We start from the raw sequence: 22,911 nt of genomic DNA on the forward strand, positions 1-22,911 counted from the left end.
GGCTGAGCCCTCTCCTTGCTCTCTGTTATGGCAGGGGAGGGGCTGAGCCCCCTCCCTGCCCTTTCGTTCGGCAGGGGAGGGGCTGAGCCCCCTCCCTGCTTCGTGATACGGTAGGGGAGGGGCTGAGCCCCCTCCCTGCTCTTTGTTTTGACGGGGGAGGGGGTTGAGCCCCTCCCTGCTCTTTGTTACGGCAAGGGAGGGGGTCGAGCCCTCCCTGTGCCTCTTTTCTCGTTAGGCAGGGGCATCGCCCCTGCCTTCGCTGTTTTTCGGCAGGCCGGGGCAAGCCCCCTCGCCTCGCTTTTCCCTGGCATCGAGCGGGCCTCCGTTCGTTGTTGAAAGGCAAGGTGCGGCCTCCTGCTTCCCCCTTAGTGGCTCGCAGGGAAGGGCCTCGCTTCCTTGCTCTTTTGGCTGGCAGGGCGAAGCCTCCCTCGTTGTCTCCTTCGGGCAAGGGTGCGACCCCCTGCCTCCCCGTTGTTCGCTGACAGCATGTCAGCAGGGGCTCGTGGCCCTGCCCTTGCTTCTTGCGCTTATAGCAGGTGCGCATGTACACGATGCCCCTGTCTCTACTTCCCTTATGTCAGGACGGTGATAGTGCCCCTGACTTTCTATTTTGGTATTAGTTTGCTAAGATCATTACTTTTGCAGCTCGTACGACGGATCTTGCTCGCGCTCCGCGACCCGAGCCGCCAATCGCGTACATCCGCGGACGACAACAAGCTTGCAACTCTCAAAGGTAGGGGAAGATTGCACAAAAGACTTGGACAATTGAATTGAGTTCAATTAACTAAAAAGGACAATTAAATAAATATATATGCATATATATATCATATATATTTATATGAGTACGCATTTAACTCAAGGACGCGATTTCGCAATCCTTGTCCTTTACTTTGCCGTCGTGCATCACGCAAAGGTTCTGCGTTGCACTCCTGCTTACGGTCTTTACTTTGCCGTTGCGCGTTGTGTCGGGGGTTTGCGTTGCGCTTCTGCTTACCGCCTTTACTTTGCTGTCGCACTTTGCACCTAGGCTCTTGCCTTTGCATATGTGTTGGTATTACCTTGCTATTGCAGATGACGTGCAGGTTCTTGCTCTTTGCGTATGCCTTAAAGGCATCCTCGTGGAGGATGCAAGGGGCATTTGCCACTCTCCCTCTTGTGACAAGAGTTCAGTCGGGAGCGAGCGACACATCCTCGTCTAAGGAGAGGGATACCTCGTAAGGATCCTGGCTCTTCGTGTGTGCAGTCCTGCAGAGTCGACTTGAGATTTCAGGGAGCTGCACAAAAGCATCAAAGACCGCTCCAAATCGAAGCATTTGGAAGGATGTGACTGACTGGTTCTGCTCGCCTTTTTGGCATATCTCGGGTGATCCCGAATTGGGGGTTCGAGCGAACTTCTTAGCGGGTGTTCTGTTGAGAAACCCGTATCCCGTCTATCGAGGCCGGTATCGAGTCATGCGAGACATGTAGATACCCCGATAGTGGATGTGATTCGAGATAATCACATGCATAATGTGTTAAATTATGTACCTAATCACTTAATGTAATATATATATATATATATATATATATATATATTTTATATATATAAAGTAATACATATACATATATTAATATATATGTATATGTATCTACTTATTATATATATAAAATATATATTTCTATTTGTTTAGCCGTAGGGGTAGTTTAGTCTTTTCCTCTATTTTACGCACATTCACTTTATGAATGTGTTTGTAATTTATTTTAGTTTTCTTTTTCTTTTATTTTTATTTCTTTTATTTTTGTACCTAAAGGTACCTTGGGGGGCCCACTCAAATAGACGTTGGGCCCCTCCCACGGTCACATTTGTGACCGTTGGAGGGGCTCCAACGTCTATGAGTGGAGCCCCCTCCAAGGCTCCTTTTGTGTGGTTATAAATAGGGGCTCTCCCCTTTGTATTCTCTCATGGCTTTGAGTCAAAGCCCAAGTGCTCAATAAATTGATTCCATTATTTTTATGCCTTTGTGCATTTGTGAGTTATTTGTGAGTTGTGCTTTTGTGCACAAGTGTTCTAAAGTGTTCTTATTGTGTATTCGTGTCGGGTTTATTATCAAGAATATTAAGGTCTTGATCTAAGTATCTTGTTGAAGATACTTTTACATGGTATCAGAGCCTCGTTGAAGGAGGAGGATCGTGCATATCGCCACTTGCGGAGTACCTCGAAAATCGTGCCCTCAAGTTAGTAAAGTTTTGGAGTAAATCATCTACTTCGAGCAATATTTTAGAAGCAATTTTTGTCAAGAAAAGTTTGAAAATCCTTTAAGGTACGCATTATTTTCTATCATTTTTCCTCTCTAATGGGTGAAAAAGACTCTCACTTCTCCCTTGGGTTTAAACTTAGTGGTTCGAACTACCATGTTTGGGCCGGCAATATGAAAGCCCATATCAAAGGGAAAGGCCTTTGGGGATACGTTCAAGGATCCATATCGGAACTCGAACCCAAACTTTCTATCATAGAGAAAGGGGATATTAAGATTCTTGAAGGTGAAGATAGACAAAAGGCCCTTGAAGAATATTCAAAAAAGCATGATGAGTGGGAAATGAAGAACTTCAAAATATTATCTTGGATTTTTTTATCCGTTGAAACCAAGATCAATGCCAACATCATTAAGTTTAAAAGGGCCTCCGAAGCTTGGTTGTACCTTGAAAAAATGTATACTTCAAGGGACTTATCTCACAAATATTATCTCCAAAAGAAAGCTTTGACTCTTCAACAAAACGATTTGTCCATTCTGGAATATTTTGCCGAACTATCATCTATTTGGGACGAGCTTGCTATGCTCGAACCAAAATGGAGTGGAGAAGCTATTGAATTAAGACACAAGCAACTAGAGGAAGATCGATTCTTCAACTTTTTAAATGGTCTTAGACCCGAATTTGAGCAAATTCGGTCTTCTCTCCTATCCGCTTTCACATCTCCCTCTATTGAAGATGTCATCACCAAGCTAAGTGGTGAGGAAACACGTATAGGGATTAGCAAAAATAACCCAAGTATCCTTGCTACACCTTCTCAAAGTGATTATGAAATGGTTAATGTTGTGTCAAGACCCAGAAATAATTTGAAAACCTACAAACCACCCCATTTCAAAAATCAAGGGTAAGGAGGAAATGATTGATATGGCAAGAGAGACTATAGCAAATTAACTTGCCATTTTTGTAAAGAACCGGGGCATATCAAACCCCTTTGTCCCAAATGGAAGAAATTTCTTGTCGCGGCTTTAGCATCTCAATCAGAGGAACGACCGTCGTCATCAAATGAATCTCTTTCGCTTCAACAAATTATGGATGCTCTTCAACCTATTCTCAAAGGAGGCATTTCTGGAGCCGCTATGTCATCCTCATCCTCTCTCGGTAAGACATCTTGGCTCTTTGATTCCGGTGCTTCATTTCATATGACTCCAAGTTCTTGTTTTCTTTCTGATTATTCTAAAAATTTTCTTTCATCTTTTGTCTCAACGGCGGATGGAACACCTCTTGAAATTAAAGGAATGGGCAATTTTGAAAAACAAGACTTCTTTATCCCAAAAATTCGTCTTATACCAAAACTAAACTTAAACTTACTTTCTGTTTCTCAACTCTCGGACTATGGTTGCGATATAAAGTTTTCTTCTGATAAATGTTGGATACAGGATCGCCAGTCCGGGAAGTTGATTGGGGAAGGCTCTAGGAGAGGAGACCTCTACTATGTTGATTTTCTTAAAATTCCCAAGAATCAATTTTGTAATGTTGCTCAAAACAAAGATATTCATGTATGGCATAAGAGATTGGGTCATCCCAACATTGTTAAAATCTCTTATTTGCCTTTTATTAAGCATATTTGTAATGAAAATTTTGTTTCTAATGAATGTATTCTTGGAAAAATGAGAAGTCTTCATTTTCCTCAAAGATCCATGTTTACAACAAAACCTTTTGAAATTGTTCACTCCGATGTATGGGGTCCGGCTCCGGTGATATCTAAGGGAGGTTTCTCATACTATGTTATCTTTGTAGACGATTTCACTAGGTTTAGTTGGATATATTTTCTTAAACATAAACATGAAGTTTTCTCAACTTTTAAAACATTTCATATGATGGTTTTAAATCAATTTAATGGAAATTTAAAAATTCTTAGAACCGATTCGGGTGGCGAATATCTTTCCAATGAATTAAAAAATTATCTTGAAAATTATGGAATTCTCCATCAAAAGTCTTGTCCTAAAACCCCCCAACAAAATGGGTTGGCGGAACGAAAACATAGGCATATTATTGAAACAACACGAACTTTGCTAATTTCACAAAATATTCCGAAAAAACTTTGGGCTGAGGCAGCCCTTACATCTGTCTATCTCATAAATAGACTTTCATCTAAAAACTTGAACAAAATTTCCCCATTTGAAAAATTATACGAAAAAGAACCTGATTACAGCAGGTTAAGGGTTTTTGGATGCAAATGTTTTGTCCTTACTGATAAAAATGACAAACTCTCTCCCAAGGCCATTCCTTGTGCCTTTCTTGGTTATTCTGAAACTCAAAAAGGCTTTCGCTGTTATGATATTAAAAGTGATAAACTATATGTTTCCAGAAATGTAAGCTTCCTGAAAAATATTAGTGGTTTCGAAAAACTTGAAACTAATGACGAGAATGACTATTCATTTCTGTTTGATTTATTAACTGATGATGATGATTTTAGTGATGATGAATCAAATCAAAATGACTTAAGTAATAATGAAACCCATTCTGAGTCCTCAACACTTCATCAACATATCAGTGAAGAACCACATAGAGATCCCATAACCTACTCTCATAGAGATAGGAATACTTTCAGAAGTGCCCTCGAAAGATATGATAATGAGACTACTCTTTCGAGTGAAGAAAATCTTCGTAGGACCGAAAGACTAAGAAGACCCCCTTCTAGGTTCATCTCATATGAGTCATTTTCGCCTAAATATAGAGCATGTCTAAGCGTCATTCACTCTTACGTAGAACCTAGGAACTTCGAGGAAGCACGAAAATGTCTGGAATGGATAGTCGCTATGAATAATGAACTTGAAGCTCTAAAGAAAGCAAAGACATGGGAGTTTCAAGACCTCCCTAAAGACAAGAAAGCAATAGGATGTAGATGGGTATTTAAGGTCAAGACTAAGAGTGATGGATCCCTTGAGAGATATAAGGCCCGCTTAGTTGCTAAAGGATATGGTCAAAAATATGGGATTGATTATGAGGAGACCTTTGCCCCGGTAGCTCGGATGGTCACCGTCCGATGCCTTATAACTGTTGCCTCAATCAATAAATGGAACATCTATCAGATGGATGTTAAGAATGCCTTTTTAAACGGAGATCTAAATGAAGAAGTATATATGGATGCTCCTTCTGGAATGGAGTCTCCTAAAGGAAAAGTGTTTCGCCTTCGGAAAGCACTTTATGGTTTAAAACAAGCTCCCAAGGCTTGGTATGATAGGTTTAACTCTGTAATGTTAGATAATGGTTTTTCATCCTGCTTTACTGATACTGCTTTGTTTGTTAGAAAATCTAATGCAGGGATCGTTATTCTACTACTTTATGTGGATGATATGCTTATAACTGGGAGCGATTCTAAAGGGATTAAAAGCATAAAATTCATTTTAAAGGATAAGTTTGAAATGTCTGACTTGGGTTTCTTAACTTATTTTTTGGGTATTGAGGTAGCATACTCTCATAGAGGATATTTTTTGTCTCAAACTAAGATGGCATCTGAGATTATTGACAGGTCAGGTATTACGGACGATAAAATTTGTGAAACTCCTGCTATAGTAGGAGCTAAAATAAAGATTGATGATGGTGTTTCTCTCTCTGATCCTACTCCCTACAGGCAACTAGTAGGATCGTTGATGTACCTAAGTAGGTATCACCAGACCAGATATCTCACATGCGGTGCATACGGCAAGTCAGTTTCAGCATGCACCAACTTCTGTTCACATGGGTGTTATCTTACGTATCGTGAGATACCTAAAACACACTATTAATAAGGGAGTTTTTTTGTCTTCCTCTTCTGAGTTAAAATTAATTGCTTATACTGACTCTGATTGGGGAGGTGACCCAAATAACCGTCACTCCACCACTGGATTTTGTGTTTTCTTAGGAGACTCATCAATCTCATGGAGATGCAAGAAGCAACAAAAGGTGTTTCTATCATCAACTGAAACTGAATATCGTGCCATGGCGACTACTACCATGGAAATTGTTTGGATTCATCAATTGCTGGAAGACATGGGGATCACTATTGAAGGACCTACCAAGCTTTGCTGTGACAACAAAAGTGCGATTTATATCGCTAAAAATCACACTTTTCATGAGCGAACCAAACACATAGAGATGGATTGTCATTATGTTCGGGAGGCGTACCTCAAAGGGATCATTGGCACAAGGTACTGCTGTTTCAAAAGATAGAGTAAAGTTGATAAACTTTACATCTTTGTGAAACACTTCTGTTGAGGCTTCTATTGACGAGCTATACCCCCTTCATCCTAGAGTACTTGAAGTCGTGCACGACACGTCTAGTACTGCGAAGATCGGATGAGACGGTCGTGCGACCTCGAACAACGCTAAATGCAAAATGTTGTAATCACATAAATGGCCTCACATTCGCCTTCACAGGCAAGATGCTCGGGTGATTTAAATACCACAGCATAGAATGGGTCGTTAGTTAAGCAACCCCTAACGTACCAATTCGCTTCTTTGTGTCTGTCAAGGGAGAGGACAGAGCGGTACAAACTCCAATAGACAGGTTGTTAACAACCACCCTACGGGCAACGATCCGGCCTCCCCAGTCATTGGAGTTAGGGGAAAGGGGCTACATTAGTTAGCTCAACACTTCTGCAGAAGTTGGATGCGTCTGTGGCACAGCCTCCTTTGGGGAATCCTCTCTCGGCTAAAGCCGTCCCTTTGGAGCGAACTGAACTAGCTATTCGGGTTATTGAAAATACATAGAATAACAGACGCCCGAACTAGTTTCAGTTGGGTCTACGTTTTGCCTGCGCGTACCCGCAGGTTCGTAATTATCGAAACATAAGGTCTGTTCACACTGGTCGTTGAGTCGTGAGCTTCGCTTGCACTACTGCTTCTCTTGCACTACTGATTCGCTTGCACTACTGCTTCGCTTGCTTGCTCGATAGTTCAGTATGCTGCTCGTTGAGCTGTGCACGCCTGTCAAGGCGTTACTCTAGTTGGTTAAACTGCTTACGCAGTTCTTTGCGGAGTAATAAGGAGTTTCTCATACTAGTTAAATGCTTATAATAATAGCATTATACCAGTTGCTACATATTAGCATGTGACTTACTTTATCCCTTGGTCGAACTGTTTGGTGCTTATTGTAGCGTAGCACTTGTTGGCTTGCATCTCTTATGATTGATGTGATTGCATACAACTCGTAATCTACGAACTAGTGGCAACTAGGATTGATGTGGCCGCTTGTCTTATAAGCTACTTATATATTGTGATATAACTGTTGCCGTATGATTGCTTATGAATGGCTTGTGATGTAATGGTTTATGCCTTACAATTAATTTAATTATTTGTCGATGGACAGAGCCATTTTATGGTAATTATATGTTTTACGAGCATTGTTATGAGTGCTTGTCTTATTCAGTTGTTTTGTTTGGCTGACGGGTAGAGTTAGTTACCCTTCGCTCATAGAATCAACTGAATTGTCATATTTGCGCGTTCTCATATGTCGTTTACACATGCTTTGAGGGCCTATTTGAGGATTGCAATATTCCTTGTGGCAATAACATGATGCGTAGGATATTATGCTTCTATTTGAAGTGATACGATGCACATTGCTGATATGCATGCTTGTGCCCATATTGTGGCTACCGACCCCGAGGCGGTCAATGGTTTAGAGCAGTCGATTATTGATGCATGCATCACTGAGTGGGGTGTCTGTCGAGCACCTGATCTCCAAAGGATTATCTGCGAGGACGTGTATGATCAAGACCAGGTACCCGGCTAGAGTGGTAGATTCTCTGTGAGAATGTACACTGTCCACGAACGGGTAGTCGCAAAGACGATGAACTCCTGTGAGGAAGTGTATGGTCCAAGACCAGGTATACCCTCTAGGGCGGAATTTCTTGTGAGGTTATACATGTCCCAGACCAGGTGATCCGGGCGTTGATCTTGTTGTTTGTATTAGTGGCTATCGACCCTGAGAGCGGTCATTTGTGTGGATGCGTGTATCGTAATGATTTTCATTGGATATGGCATTTGTTAGGGACTGATCTCCCAAAGGTTTCGCTGTGAGGTTATACATTTCCCAGATCAGGTGGCCCGGCTAGAGTGGGAGATCTCTGTGAGGATGTACATTGTCCACGAACGGGTAGCCGCAAAGACGGTGAACTCCTGTGAGGGAGTGTAGGGTCCAAGATCAAGTATAGCCTTTAGGGCGGAAATTCCTTGTCCGATCGTATATCTCTCGGACCGAACGATCCGACGTGGATCTTGTGTTTTTGCTTACCATAAAAAGTTATGGTGAGCTGTGACGATCTTCTGAGATTGTTTGTGATAGCCAACTATGAATTCATAGTTTCAACTTTCTGTTTTAGCATGATTACATGCTTGACTCAGGTGTGAGAATCAGATCGTTAGCGATTTGAGTTAGGGATCATGTTTTGGACCTTCTACGGAAGGGTGAGCTTTTTTGAAATAGTATGACGCCTTAGTGCGTCATAACCAGTGACGGTTAGCCGCGTAAGACTTTGAGAGATGAGGATAGATTAAGGTCGTTCATGACAAAGCGTTGGTTAGAAGTAGTGAGTGACAAACGATGTCTTGATGGTGATTAGATGCAGAGACCTCGTTCTAGGAACGAGGACAAGCTTGTTGCGTAGTAGTTCACAACCTACGATCAAATGGATCGTATGCTGCATTGGTTAGTTGCACTGCTTACTTGCTTTGAACTGCTTACTGTTTGCACTACTTACGCATTTGCACTACTTACGCATTTGCACTGCTTACGCGCTTGTACTGCTGACTCGCTTGCACTACTTACTCGCTCGTACTGCTGATTCGCTTGTACTACTTACGTGTTTGCACTATTCATCTGCTTGCATTGCTTACCTGTTTAACTGCATGTCTGCTTTAAACTGCGTAGCCTACTGAATTAAATGTATTTAATTCAGTTTCCTGTTAGTTTCTATTGTGCACCTACTAGTTTTTCGCGAAACTAACTCATTCTATGGGTACAGGTGATGATTAGGTACACTACGGGCGATGGCGCGATTGCAAGATGGCTTCAAGACATCTTCTTCCTGCTCTTAGCTCGCGTCCTGGACGCTATGGGTTTGTATCGGATTTTCCTTGGGATATCCGAATCTTGTGGGTTTTGGTTCTTTTAGCTAACGTGCCCAAAGTTGTCAGCTTGCGTTATGATTTATCAAAGAAAAATCTTCCGTTGATTTCATAAACAAACTCTGAAAGAAAGAGATATTTCTAGTCTCTTGCCTGTTTTTCTGAAAAGGGTTTGCAAGTTTGAAATTTGGGGCGTTACAACTATCCCCTACCTTGAGGGGTTGTGGGTCCTCGTACGCCAGCGGCGTAGGTAAGCACGAGCTCGAGCCACAAGGGCGAGTTGGATCCACCGTTCAACTTGCGATGCTTAGAACATTAGTATATGTCGTAATATAAACGAGAAGTGGGTCCGGTAAGACCTGCAGTAGTACCGGACCCCAAACACGACGGTAGACAGGGAGTTCAGCTCCCTGCAAGGAAGCAACAGAGGCAGCAAGGCAGAGAGACTGAAGTTCCCTGCTTGCTGGAATGGCAAAGGCCTCCTGACAGAGCCTGCTGGATACAGGCAACTGTGGCAGAGGCAGGGAGTGGCAAGGGCAAGGGGGTTCCACTCCTGCAGATCTGCCGAGAATGGCAGAAGGCGGCAGGAGCTCGACCCTTGCCGACTTGCCAGCAAGAAGAATAGGTGGCAGGGAGCTTGGCCCCTGCCGACCCGCCTGAACCACCTGGAGGAAGGGGCTCTGTTCCCTACCTGCATGACAGGAAGAACACAGAGGCAGGGGCTCTGCCCCCTGCCTGCTGGAAAGGAGCAGAGACAGAGGTCAGGCCCCTGTTTACCCGATAAAAGCAGAGAGACAGAAGATGGGAAAAGGGAGGGCTCGACCACTCCCTGCCAACCAAAATGCAGGGAGATGGCAGGGACTAGCCCCTGCCGACCCGTCCGAACATCGGGAGGTGGAAGGGGCTCTACCCCTGTCCACCAAACAAGAAAAGAAGGGGAGACGGCGACAGGGCTCGACCCCTGTCGTCGTTCCCAGACTCAGGGAGGTGGCAGGGGCTCGACCCCTGCCGACGACCTGCCTGAACAAGAGGCAGGCAGGGGGCCTTGCCACCCTGCCGACCAAGGCACAAGGGCCACCGAGGGGCCCTCCCCTGGGAGCCCTCTGCCAGACAGAGGAGGTGATGCAGGCGGCAGCCCTACCGCCTGCCAAAAGGGAAAAAGGGGAAAACAACCGAGGCAGGTGCTCAGCACCTCCCTCCCTAGCAGATCCAGAGCCACCACGATGGTGGCTCTGGTCCACCGACCCGAGAGCAGGAGGGTCGAGGGATACGAAGAAGAGAGGAGACAGCGAGGGGTGCTCGGCACCACCCTCTGGGGAGACCCAGAGCACCGCCAACAAACGAAAAAAGAAAGGGGGAAAAGGGAGACAGGAGGTCGACGACCTCCTATCGGTGTCTCCAACAGGAAAAACAGTGAGAGAGGGAGTTACCTGAGACGGTACAGGAGAAGGTGATGGCAACGAAACGGGCGACGAGAGGAAAGAGCAGTGACAGGGGTAGCTCACTGGAGTTCTGACGACGATTGCTGCGGGTGGAAAATAGTCGTCACAGTGATGCTTGCCAGTGGCGATAGATCAAGAAAGGCGTCGGGGACAGGGGGTCGCGGACGCTCGAAGCTCGTCGAGACTCGTCGGGAGTTGTCGGGTTGCGGTGGTTGCCGACGATGGCAATCATTGTCGGGGCCTGCCAAAACACCAGGTGGAAGGCCAAGGGGAGGACGTCGGTAATACTATCGACGGAAGCCGCGATTGCTGACAAGAGGTCACCGACGATCGTCAGTCGCCGATCACGGGTGGTGATGGTTGGAGACAGAGGGTCGCCGATGCTCGAAGATCGTCGATCGCAGCAAAGAAGAGGAATAGAGTGGTGGCCGGCAATGAGTGACAAAGGTGGAGGAGACGTCGACGATGACTGGAAGGTCGTCGGCGACTATGATCACTGACGACAGCAAAGGTGGAGGGTCATCGGCAGCACCGACATCGGGGGCTCAAGTGCAGCCAACGAGGTCGCAAGGGAAACAAGAGGAGATGGTCGGTCGCCGGAGCTCGGAGGCCGCAGGGAAGGACGAGAGGAGAACGGGAGAGGATAGAGAAGGGGCGAGGGTTTCTACCCCTCGCCCGAGGCGCCTGCGTCTTTTAAAAGACGCAGGTTCCCTCGAACCTGCGAAAATCTGGGTCCGGATCCAGCTCGGGTCCAGATCCGCCTGAAACATTTTTTTTCCATGGCTTTTACAGTAATATGCAGACATTTTTTCATGGAAGGACATTTAAAGCACTATTTACAAAAACAAAATTAGATCAAGGGTGGGAAACTAATATATAAAGTGTACAATGGAAGGAAATGAAACAGAAAGAACTAAGCAAGTAAACAGATCCTGACAAAGTTGATGGTGCAGATGACAATAACATAAAACAGGATGAACAATGACAAACGTAGACATACTAACTTGGTAAAGCACTTCATCAGCCAACCAGTTGCCAATGCCCGCAATGTACGTCTGGAAGATGGAAAACGTAAAAAGGTAAAGCTTGAGCAAGAGCCTAAAATAAAGGTTCAAATTATTATACCAAATACCTATATTTTCTTCTGCCTAGGACCAGATTTCATATCTATCTTTGAAAAATAAATAGACAAGTCAAATTCATTCTAATGATGTCATTGTGATGAAGCAAACGTGTTCATGCATATCCATGTTTAGGCTCATTTACATTCATTGTTTTGAATGCTTCTTCAAATGATAGCATATTTTAAGTGTTCCTAGTTTACAAGTAGAAAGCATTTCTCCAGCAAGATCATAGCAACAATCAGTTGAAATGAGCACCCCAATGGGTTAGTATAGTTGGAGTGGGTCTCGACTGTCAGAAGGGCAGTCGGTGTTCGACTCCAGCAGACGCTATCCCCTTGCGTAAGCCAAAGTCCAGCATAGGCCCTGGAGTGAGGGTCCTAGCCCTGGTGTTTTACACCACCAGGATGGCGACATTGGTGTTCCCAGTTTATGAGTAGAAGGCATTTCTCCAGCAAAATCACAGCAACAATCATTTGGAATGAGCACCCCAAAGGGGTTAGCATAGTTGGATCAGGCCTCGGCTGTCAGATGGCAGTCAGGGTTTGATTCCCACAGGCACTATCCCCTTGCATAAGCTGAAGCCCAACATAGGCCCTGGGGTGAGGGTCCTAGCCCCGGCATTTTATGCTGCCAGGATGGCAAAGTTGTCTCCAGTTCTGGACGCAATTTCCCCAGGCAAAATATGGAAAAAAATCAGTCGAAATGAGCTATCAATCAAACTAAAGACACCCAGCATGAACAATGACAGTCCATCTAATTTACAGTTTTGTAAAGAGCATGCACACATAATATCTTGTTATTTAGTTCCCATCTAGAACATATTTTTTTGAGCATTCATTGTGTCAAGATCCAAATCACATCTGTGCATGTTTCCCGGAGATTATATAACTGATGCACTATAGATCTTTTGAAAAAAACTGCAATTGTTTTCCTTCTTGAACAAGCAAAGAACAAAAGCCTTGAAACATATCTAGGAATTTACAACCTGATCTAGCAGAAGAGGTTTGATTGCAATTTTCTTCTTGCTCAAGGAATCTGAAAATTCATTTGCTGACATGGGCTCCAACAAAGCATCAGGGCCAAGCTCAGAAATAGGAGGGACTGATGCTGGCTGCACAAAGAGAAACCCTTGAGTAGGCATCAATGAGAAGGAAAATGACAAACAAAATTATTATTTGCATTATTAATATAAAAGAGTGAGTGACAAGCCCATAGGAAAATGCTGAGAAGAATGATACATCTTGCAGCAATCTAACTTTGGCAAAACGCCTCTTATCTGTGAACGAAAACTCTAAACCATCATCTAACTGCAACAAAAAAAAACAGGGTTATGTAGAATGCAGAAATAGCATGAAATAAAGAAAAAGAAGTGCTTAAATTTGTATAACAATTACTATGAATGAATCACACATATAAAATATGTGCATCATCTGTGTGTGTGAAAGCATAGATATGCTAGTTTCCAATGGAAACAACGAAAAAGGAAACTCACACAGCAAGATTTCATATTAGTCAACCACACCCACTTCAGTTAACATTATTACAAGATCATCATACTAGAAGATCAAAATCACTGCTAAAAATGGGCTGTCCATCACACTGACATCCAATCATTACATCGCTAGTTTATTCCAAATAACTTATCTCATAAACAGCCAAGAATGCCATGTAGGAAAGCAAAACAGTACCTTGTGAAGTAAGCAGTGTTGTCAAAGGGAATTAAGCAACTCAAACAGGAAACTATGAATAACCACAATTAAAATTGCCATATTTTACAAACTGAGCAAGAAGAATAGTTAGTACATGTTTATGCACCAACACATTTCTATTCACCAAAAGGTAATTATCAAAGCAATTTCCACAATATTGTGGCACATGCCTTCAAAGAACTATGATGTGTAGCCCTCTTGTTTGGTAAAAGGACAAAAAAACTTTGGTAATACTCCATGTTTTTTTAGCCACAGTCAGAGCCCTAAGAAACACCTAAATGCATGATTCCCATCTTTTCTTCCTCATATTTTCAGTTCCCAAGTTAACCATCAAAATATGATGCATAAGCCTGAAACCTAAATTGCATCTAGAATGGAAGCCAATTAGGATCCAATTCACAACCACATGAGGTCAATAATGAACCAAGAAACCATGAAGTTTGTAACAGGATTTAAAGTTGTCACAAAGATTCGTGGACAGGAGAACATGTGATGCGAGTTCGACTCACAAGTTCAAAAAAAAATCCAAAAATAGGACAAGATGGCACAGGATTTTTAAATTTCTAATTAATAAAAAACTAATTGTTTGATATTTTAATAATAATAATGAATTTTTTATTATTAAATATCAAAAAATATTAAATTATTAATAAATATATTAAAATAATAGTTGTACATGTCGGCATGTCCACTCGTGTCACCAGGCAGCGGCAAAGCTAGAAATCTGAACTAGGGTGGGCACAAACTCTAGGGCTAGGAAACAAGACGAGCAGCTTGTCGTTTGGCTCGGCTTGTGAGAAACAAGGCTTGATTCAGAAATTGAGCCCAACGAGCCAAGCTATGAGCTAGCTCATTTAGGTAAATGAGCCGAGCACGAACATGACAAGCTCAACTCGGCTTGGATCGTATAGCTCGTTTTACATATATATTTTATACATATATTACATACATAAAATGCATATTATATATGTTTTTTACATGTATTAAACATATATTGTATGCATTATACATTTGTTTTATATATTATCTGTAAAAATTGCCAATGAACTGGTATATTTTGTGAAGAAAACGATTAAGGAGTGAGGAGAGAGAACAGACTTTTCTTGAGAATCGGCAGCCACTATATTTCTTCTTGACTGCACTAATACATCATTAAGCTTAATAGGGTTACAATATTTTTTACAAGGACGAAACTGCCCTGTATTAGTAATACATATTACATTGAAATATAAAACATGTGGGAGTTGTATCGGATATGGATCCTTTACTGGATCCATACCCATTCTGTATTCTAATATCCTCCCTCAAGTTGTGCATGGGGATGAACTATGTGTAACTTATTCTTCAGATACCAGAAACGGTTACTTGTGAGGCCTTTTGTAAACATGTCAGCGACTTGGTCTTCTGAAGACACATAAATCGGTTCAATCTCTTTGTCCGCTATCTTTTGTCTGATGAAATGTTGGTCAATCTCAATATGCTTAGTCCGACTGTGATGAACAGGATTGAACGCAATTTGTATAGCACTTCTATTATCACACATAAGAGTCGAACTTGAGATATTTTCTCCCATCTCTGTAAGTAAATGCCTAATCCAGGTCACTTCTGTTGTGGTAGCTGCCATGGATCTATACTCTGCCTCTGTGCTAGATCTCGCCACGGACTTCTGTTTTCTGCTACTCCATGAAACAAGGTTTCCACCAATAAAAACACATTATCCTGAAACAGACCTCCTCTCATCTGGGTCCCCTGCTCAGTCTGCATCTGTATAGGCCAATATGTCATGTTTTGTTGTTTCCCATGAATATTGTACATATGTGAGTCCACCACCCAATGTGCCTTTTAAGTAACGAAGAATGCGTTTGACAGCATCCATATGACCAGTTTTCGATTCATGCATGAACTGAGATACTTGATTTATAGAATATACAATGTCTGGTTTAGTGAAAGTGAGGTACTGTAACATGCCCACTAAACTGCGATATTTGTCTGCATCAGGATATAATTCACCATCACAAAGACTGAGTTTTTGATTGACAACACTGGGTGTTGGCAGAGGTTTGCAATCTGTCATTCCTGCTTTGGCCAAAAGGTCAAGAGTGTATTTGTGTTGAGTTAATAACATTTTTCCATCTTGTCTATCCACCTCTACACCAAGAAAATATCTCAGCTCCCCAAGATCTTTCATCTTGAACTGCATACTTAGTAAAGCTTTAATTCGTTGAATATGGTCAGGAGCATTACCAGTGATCACGATATCATCAACATATATAAGTAAGAAAACCATAGTGGTTTCATCCCTGTATATAAATAGAGAATGGTCCAGCTGAGAGCGAAAGAAACTGTGGTTCTGAATCTCTAAGGAGAAGCTTTCAAACCATGACCTGGAAGCTTGTTTTAAACCATACAATGCTCTGGTTAATTTGCATACATATTCTTTTGGGTCTCCCTCTGCATAACCTTGAGGTTGCTCCATGTAGACCTCTTCTTTTAGATCCCCATGAAGGAATGCATTTTTAACATCAAGCTGACTAAGGGTCCACCCATGTTCAATAGCAAGGCCAAGAATAATACGAATAGTTCTCATTTTCACCACTGGGTTGAATGTCTCATCATAATCTTGACCATATTCTTGAGTAAAACCTTTGGCAACAAGACGTGCCTTGTATTGTTTGATGCTACCATCCGGTTTATATTTAATTTTATATACCTATTTTGAGCCAACAACATTTTTATCTAGGGGACGACCAACTATCTCCCATGTTTGACACTCATGAAGTGCCTCGATCTCCTCATTCATCGCTTCAATCCATTTGTTAGATTGAATAGCTTGACAAAACCCAAGTGGTTCCTCGTGTTTTTCAATCTTGGATAGAAAGAGCTGAAAATCCATAGAATATCATAACTCACCCATTTTTCAATAGGATGCCTTATCTTGCCTGATCTTCTTGATGCTTCTCTGTCGTTGGGCAATGCCAAGTGTTCTCCAGTAGGTACATCTGTTTGCTCTCTGGATCTCCAGGTATAGACATTTCTTTTGTATCTCAGACATTCTGTTTCCAATACCTTATTTGATGTCGTCTCATCATGTATGCTTTCAGGAGCCAAAGTAGTATGTTCTGCAGCGTGTGAAATAAGTTCAGCACTGAGCCATGGATCATACCAATTAACAGTTGTGTCAATATGTTCACGATTGTTTGCTTTATTTTCCATAAAACTATTTTCATCAAAAACAACATTTATGGAGATTCTGATCTTCTTACTGGCATAATCATAGCACCTGTAACCCTTGTGTTCATCTGCATAACCTACAAATTGGCATATAGAGGCTTTGTCCTGAAATTTTGTTCTTATGGATTTATCAATATGTACATAACATGTGCATCCAAAAACTCGTAACTCATCGTAATCGGGATGTACACCAAAGAGAAAATAAAAGGGAGACTGATTTTCAAGAATATGCATAGGGAGACGGTTTATCACATGAGTGGCAGTATGAAAAGTTTATGTCCAAAGACTAATAGACAAGTTGCAACCATGCATCATACTCATTGCACTTTCCACAATATGTCTGTGTTTGCATTCAGCAATTCCATTTTGTTGTAGAGTGTATGGGCAAGAAACTCTACGATGTATCCCATTATCTTGGAGGAAATCTAAAAATTCTTTGGAGGAATACTCACCACCTCCATCACATTGGAGAGTTTGAATATTTTGGGAGAATTGAGTTTTAAATAGGCATGAAAGCGACGGAAAATAAGAAAAATCAGACATGAAAGCGACGGAAAATAAGAAAAACCTCTGATTTGTGCTTCATAAAGAATATCTAGGTAAAGCGAGAGAAACTGTCAATAAAGAATACATAATATTTACTTCCAGAAGAGGAAGGATTGAGGGCTAGGCCCCAAACATCGGAACATATTATCTCAAAAGGTATGGAAGCTATTTTATTTATTTGATGAAAAGTACATGACTTTTGCAGACCTGACAACTGGTACACACTTTGTCTTTCAACAAGGGTGAAAGAGACTCTGAAAGTAAACCATTGGACACTAATTTTTTAATAAAGACTTGACTACAATGACCAAGACGGGAATGCCAAAGATCTGGCTTATTACATTTGGATATACTTAGAATGCTTTTAGAGACATGATCGAACTTGGGCTTCAAGACACTGGAGGTTGGATCTTCATTGAAGATATACATGTTGCCGCGTCGCTCTCCTTTAGCGAATATCTCCTTCGTTTGAAGATCCTTGACAAAGACAGAAGTATGAGTAAATTCCACAGATGAATTGGTAGAGTCAACAAGCTTAGAAACAGAGACAATATTTTTCTTTATATTTGGTGCATGAACAACATCAGATAAAGGAATGGATGACTCAGACAAAGGAATGAGGACATTGCCAATGTTTGAAATAGGGTGGTGAGTCTCATCTCCAGTTACAATATTAGATTTACCAAAATAGGGAGTCAAAGTAGAGAACTTACCTGCATTGCCAGTGACATGAGCTGCTGCCCCAGAGTCTACATACCATATTCCATCATCACTTTATTTAAGATTCAAGTTGGCCATAGCAGATAAGAGAAGATCCTTAGCATCATCACTGACCTGAAATGTACCTGCAGTTCCTGATGTAGCAACATTTCTATTGTTTTGTGCTCTATTCCGATTTTGTAGGTTGAACCAGCAGTTGGCTTTGATGTGACCTCGTTTGTTACATTGGTAGCATGTGGGAACATTCTTTGAAAAGCTGGCAGTGGAATTTGGTGTAGGTAGTAACCGACGTCAACCCTGGATCGGAGCTCCCCTGCCTCTGCCACGCCCTCCTCGTGCACGATCAGCGATCATCCCTGTGATAAGAACCTCATGCGTAGACGATTGTCCTGCTGAAGCATCAGACATGCTTTTCAAAGACATCTCGTACTGGAAGAGTTTGGCACGTAATTCCTCAAAACTGGGCAATGTAGGCAAGCATAATAAAGAGGTAACAAGAACATGATACTCTGATCCCAGGGCATTCAGTGTATGCTGCACATTTTCTTTATCTGACACTGGATACCCAACAATGGCTAATTGATCTGTGATGCTTTTGACTTGGTTTAAGAATTCAATAATGGTCATTGCCCCCTTTTTTAAAGACTGAAATTCATGCTTAAGAAACAACACTTCAGCCTCTGATATCTGAGAGTAGGTCTGGGCTAAAGTCTCCCACAAAACTTTAGATGTGCAATCATCAGGAATAGAAATCAATACTTATTGTGACAGTGTGGAAGTGATGTACGCGACGAGGGCCTGATCGCGCTTCATCCAAATAACAAATGCAGGGTTGCGAATGATGTTTGGCAATCGTTCGTCCTTTTTTACTTCTGTTGGGATAAATTCCGGAGGCATTGGAGTGGAGCCATCCAAGTGACCTGAAATATCTTGACTTCGAATGAAAGGATTAATCTGTCTTTTCCAAGTCAAATAGTTGTTTGTATTTAGCTTTTCCGAAACTAGCTGCCCCAGAAAGTTGGAAGAAATACCAGAATTGGCTGAAGTATCCATTTGCAGATTTGTGACAGAAATCGGGTTTATGACAGAAAGGCAATAGTGGTTGAAACTAGACTGCTATCATAAACTGACATAAGTTTATGATTTATGACAGAAATCGGCATAGAGAAAACAATGTCACGACAAGAGATTCGTCTTTTTTTTTAAAGACTAGACATAAATGAAAGGAAGACGTAAACAATTGATTTCATATGTTGGTTCAGAACTGTGTAAGGCGCACAGTAGATCTGAAATAATATTCAGATATGTGAGATGTGACCAGCAGATTCCAGACCAAAGATAATAAAAAAAATGTGATATTAGAATAAAAAGGGAAACTTTGCTTTTGCTTGATATAGGTGGAGAAAAGAAACGAGAGGTGAGGACCAGATTTTGCGTGAAACAGAGAAGATCCAGATTCAGAGGTGAGTATGATGCAGAGCTTCAGAGATGCAGAGATGCAGAACTGTAGAGAACCAGATACACGTTGCAGAGGGGAAGAACTCGAGATGCAGAGAATCAGATTCACGTTGCAGAGGGGAAGAACTACAGAGATGCAGAGAACCAGATTCACGTTGCAGAGGGGAAGAACTCGAGAACTCGGTTTCCTCTTCTTTTTTTAAATGGGAAAAACGAAAGGACAGAGTTAATGAAAATGACATGTTTATGCCCAGAGATGTTGCGCTCTGATACAATGTAAAAACTGCCAATGAACTGGTATATTTTGTGAAGAAAACGATTAAGGAGTGAGGAGAGAGAACAAACTTTTCTTGAGAATCGGCAGCCACTATATTTCTTCTTGACTGCACTAATACATCATTAAGCTTAATAGGGTTACAATATTTTTTACAAGGACGAAACTGCCCTGTATTAGTAATACATATTACATTGAAATATAAAACATGTGGGAGCTGCATCGGATATGGATCCTTTACTGGATCCATATCCATTCTGTATTCTAATATTATCAAGCTTTAAAACACTTAAAAACTTTTTTTAGAAGACGAGCTAGCTCATAATCGGCTCGCAGAGCTCAACTCGTGAAGAGCTCAGATCATGACTGAGCCCAAGTAGGGGTGTAGCCTTAATGAGCCAAGCTCAAACAACCCAAGCACGGTTCGGCTCGTTTATCAGCCCTAACAAACCCCTCTATTACGGAGAGTTTTGGGTTTTGAGAAACAGAGAGTCGGGGGAGGGAGGCACATAAAAGCTCAAGGTGGGCACTGCCACCCTGATCTTCTTTCATTGGGTCTGGGTGGGCACTGACTACCCTTTACCTGAACTCCCCTATTGGGGAGATTTTGGGCCAGGCCAGGCCTGGCCTCAATATGGCTCCACCACTGTCACCAGGGACATGCACCCAAAATGGGGTGTCCCTGTGACAGATTTAAAGCTTGAAAGCCCTAGAAAACTCCATCATACGAAAAACATCAACCAAGGAGAATTGGGGGATGAAACAATTTAAAACACTAATAATGTAATAACCCGTAAAAAAAAAAAGTTAGGATTCGGGTCGGATCCGGACCCGGACCCAATTGAGGCACCGCCTCCCTCGTGCCTTCTTTAGAAAATAAGGCAGGGGGTTTCAAATACGAAACCCCCCCCCCTTGCTGTCTCTCTCCCTCACCGCCTCCCGACTCTCCCTCGCTCGTCTGCTGCCGCCACTTGCGACCTCTCTCCGACGCCGCCGCCGACCACCAGGTACGTTCTTCCTCCTCTTCTTCTCCCTCTTTCTGTCTCTCTCTCTCTCCCATCCTTCCCCCTCGTTTCTTCCTTACACAGAGAGGGGAGGTGCTGAGCCTCCTCCCTGCTTTCGTACGGCAGGCGAGGGGCGGAGCCCCCTCCCTACTTCCGTACGGCAGGGGAGGGGCCGGGCCCCTCTTCCCTGCTCTCTGCTACGGCAGGGGAGGGGTCGAGCCCCTCCTCCCTGCCCCTTTTTGTTGCGCCAGCAGGGGCCATCGGCCCCTGCCTTTCGTTTGCCAGCAGGAGCCTATGGCCCCTGCCTTTTTTTTGTCAGCAGGGGCATAGGCCCCTGCCTTTCGTTTGCCAGCAGGGGCCTATGGCCCCTGCCTTTCTTTTGTCAGCAGGGGCATAGGCCCCTGCCTTTCGGTTGCCAGCAGGGGCCATCGGCCCCTGCCTTTCTGTGTGCCAGCAGGGGCCGATCCCCCCTGCCCCTTTGTGCGCGAGCCTATACCCTTGGTCGACAAACCCGGGGAATCTTTGCAAGCTACATCGTAATGGGGACAGATCATTACAAATGTTGATCTCTAGCGAGGAATTCCTAGTGAACGTGAGTCATCTGCTCACATTGACTACATCCCTCTTTGGGCGGCAAGGCTCATTTGGCCATGCCCCATCCTTTTTTTCGAGTCATTTGGGACTGTTGGCCCCAGCTCTATGTATTGGAGAAGTTGAGTCTTTGCCTTGCTTTTGCTTTTGTCTGGGCTTGGATGTTAATATCGCATATTTGCAGCTACGACGGATCTCACTCGCGCTCCGCGACCCGAGCCGTCAATTGTGTACGTCCGCAGACGTCAGCAAGCTCGTAACCCTCCAAGGTAGGGGAAGATTGTACGGAAGACTTGGATAATTGAATTAAGTTCAATTAAACTAAAAATGATCAATAAATGAATATATATATATATATATATACAAATATATATATATATATATATATATATTTATACAAGTATGCACTTAACTCAAGGACGCGGTTTCGCGATCCTTGCCCTTTACCTTATGTCAGTCTATACTTGCCATCGTGTATCACGTCGAGATCTCGTGTTGCATTCTTGCTTATGGTTTGTATGTGCCGTCACGCATCGTGGCGAGGTTCAACGTTGCACTTCTGCTTACCGCCTTTACCTTGTCGTCGCGCTTTGCACCTAGACTCTTGTTTTTGTATGTATTATTACTGCTTTGCTATTGCAGATGTCGCACAGGTTTTTGCTCTTTGCATATGCCTTAAAGGCATCCTCAGGCATTCACCTCTCTCTCTCGCGACGAGAGTTGAGATAGAAGCTAGCGTAACATCCCCGTCTAAGGAGGGGGATACCTTGCAAGGATCCTGACTCCTTGAGTATGCAGTCCTACAGACGAGTTGGAGTTTCTGTTGAGAAACATGTTTTCCGTCTATCGAGGCCAGTGTCGAGCCATGCGAGGCATGTAGATACCCCGATAGCGGATGAGGTTCTAGAAAATCGCAGGCATAATGTTGGCACAAGGTACTGTTGTTTCAAAGGATATAGTAAAGTTGATAAACTTTACATCTTTGTGAAACACTCTTGTTGAGGCTTCTTTTGAGGAGCTATACCCCCTTCATCCTAGAGTACTTGTAGTCGTGCACGACACGTCTAGTACTGCGATGATCGGATGAGACGGTCGTGCGACCTCGAACAGTGCGAAATGCACAATGCTGGAATCACATAAATGGCCTCACATTCGCCTTCACAGGCAAGATGCTCGAGTGGTTTAAAGACCACAGCATAGAGTGGGTCGTTAGTTAAGCAACCCCTAACGTACCTATTCGATTCTAGTGGTCTGTCAAGGAAGAGGACAGAGCGGTACAAACTCTAATGGACAGGTTGTTAACAACCACCCTACGGGCAATGATCCGGCCTCCCCAGTCATTGGAGTTAGGGGAAAGGGGCTACAATAGTTAGCTCAGCACTTCTGCAGAAGTTGGATGCATCCGTGGCACTGCCTCCTTTGGGGAATCCTCTCTCGGCTAAAGTCGTCCCTCTGGAGCAGACTCAACTAGCTATT

The 22,911-nt window shown here is 43.0% G+C and overlaps 1 protein-coding gene across 5 annotated transcripts in view; it reads right to left on the minus strand.

The window, feature by feature from the left end:
• MMH-1 (MUTM homolog-1) overlaps positions 1-22,911 on the minus strand; it is a 123,739-nt gene that overhangs the window by 35,195 nt on the left and 65,633 nt on the right. For 3 of the 5 annotated variants that reach the window (XM_090006041.1, XM_090006045.1, XM_090006043.1), the window contains exons 4-6: positions 13,141-13,209; positions 12,888-13,013; positions 11,783-11,833 (exon numbers count right to left, since the gene is read on the minus strand). In XM_090006041.1, the coding sequence (XP_089862167.1) occupies positions 11,783-11,833; positions 12,888-13,013; positions 13,141-13,209 (246 nt within the window). The remainder of the gene's footprint in view (positions 1-11,782; positions 11,834-12,887; positions 13,014-13,140; positions 13,210-22,911) is intronic. The other 2 variants (XM_090006042.1, XM_090006044.1) reach the window with 1 other exon arrangement.

This window comes from Nuphar pumila, chromosome 5, assembly GCF_984573655.1.
Source record: "Nuphar pumila chromosome 5, dmNupPumi1.hap1.1, whole genome shotgun sequence".
Lineage (NCBI taxonomy): Eukaryota > Viridiplantae > Streptophyta > Magnoliopsida > Nymphaeales > Nymphaeaceae > Nuphar > Nuphar pumila.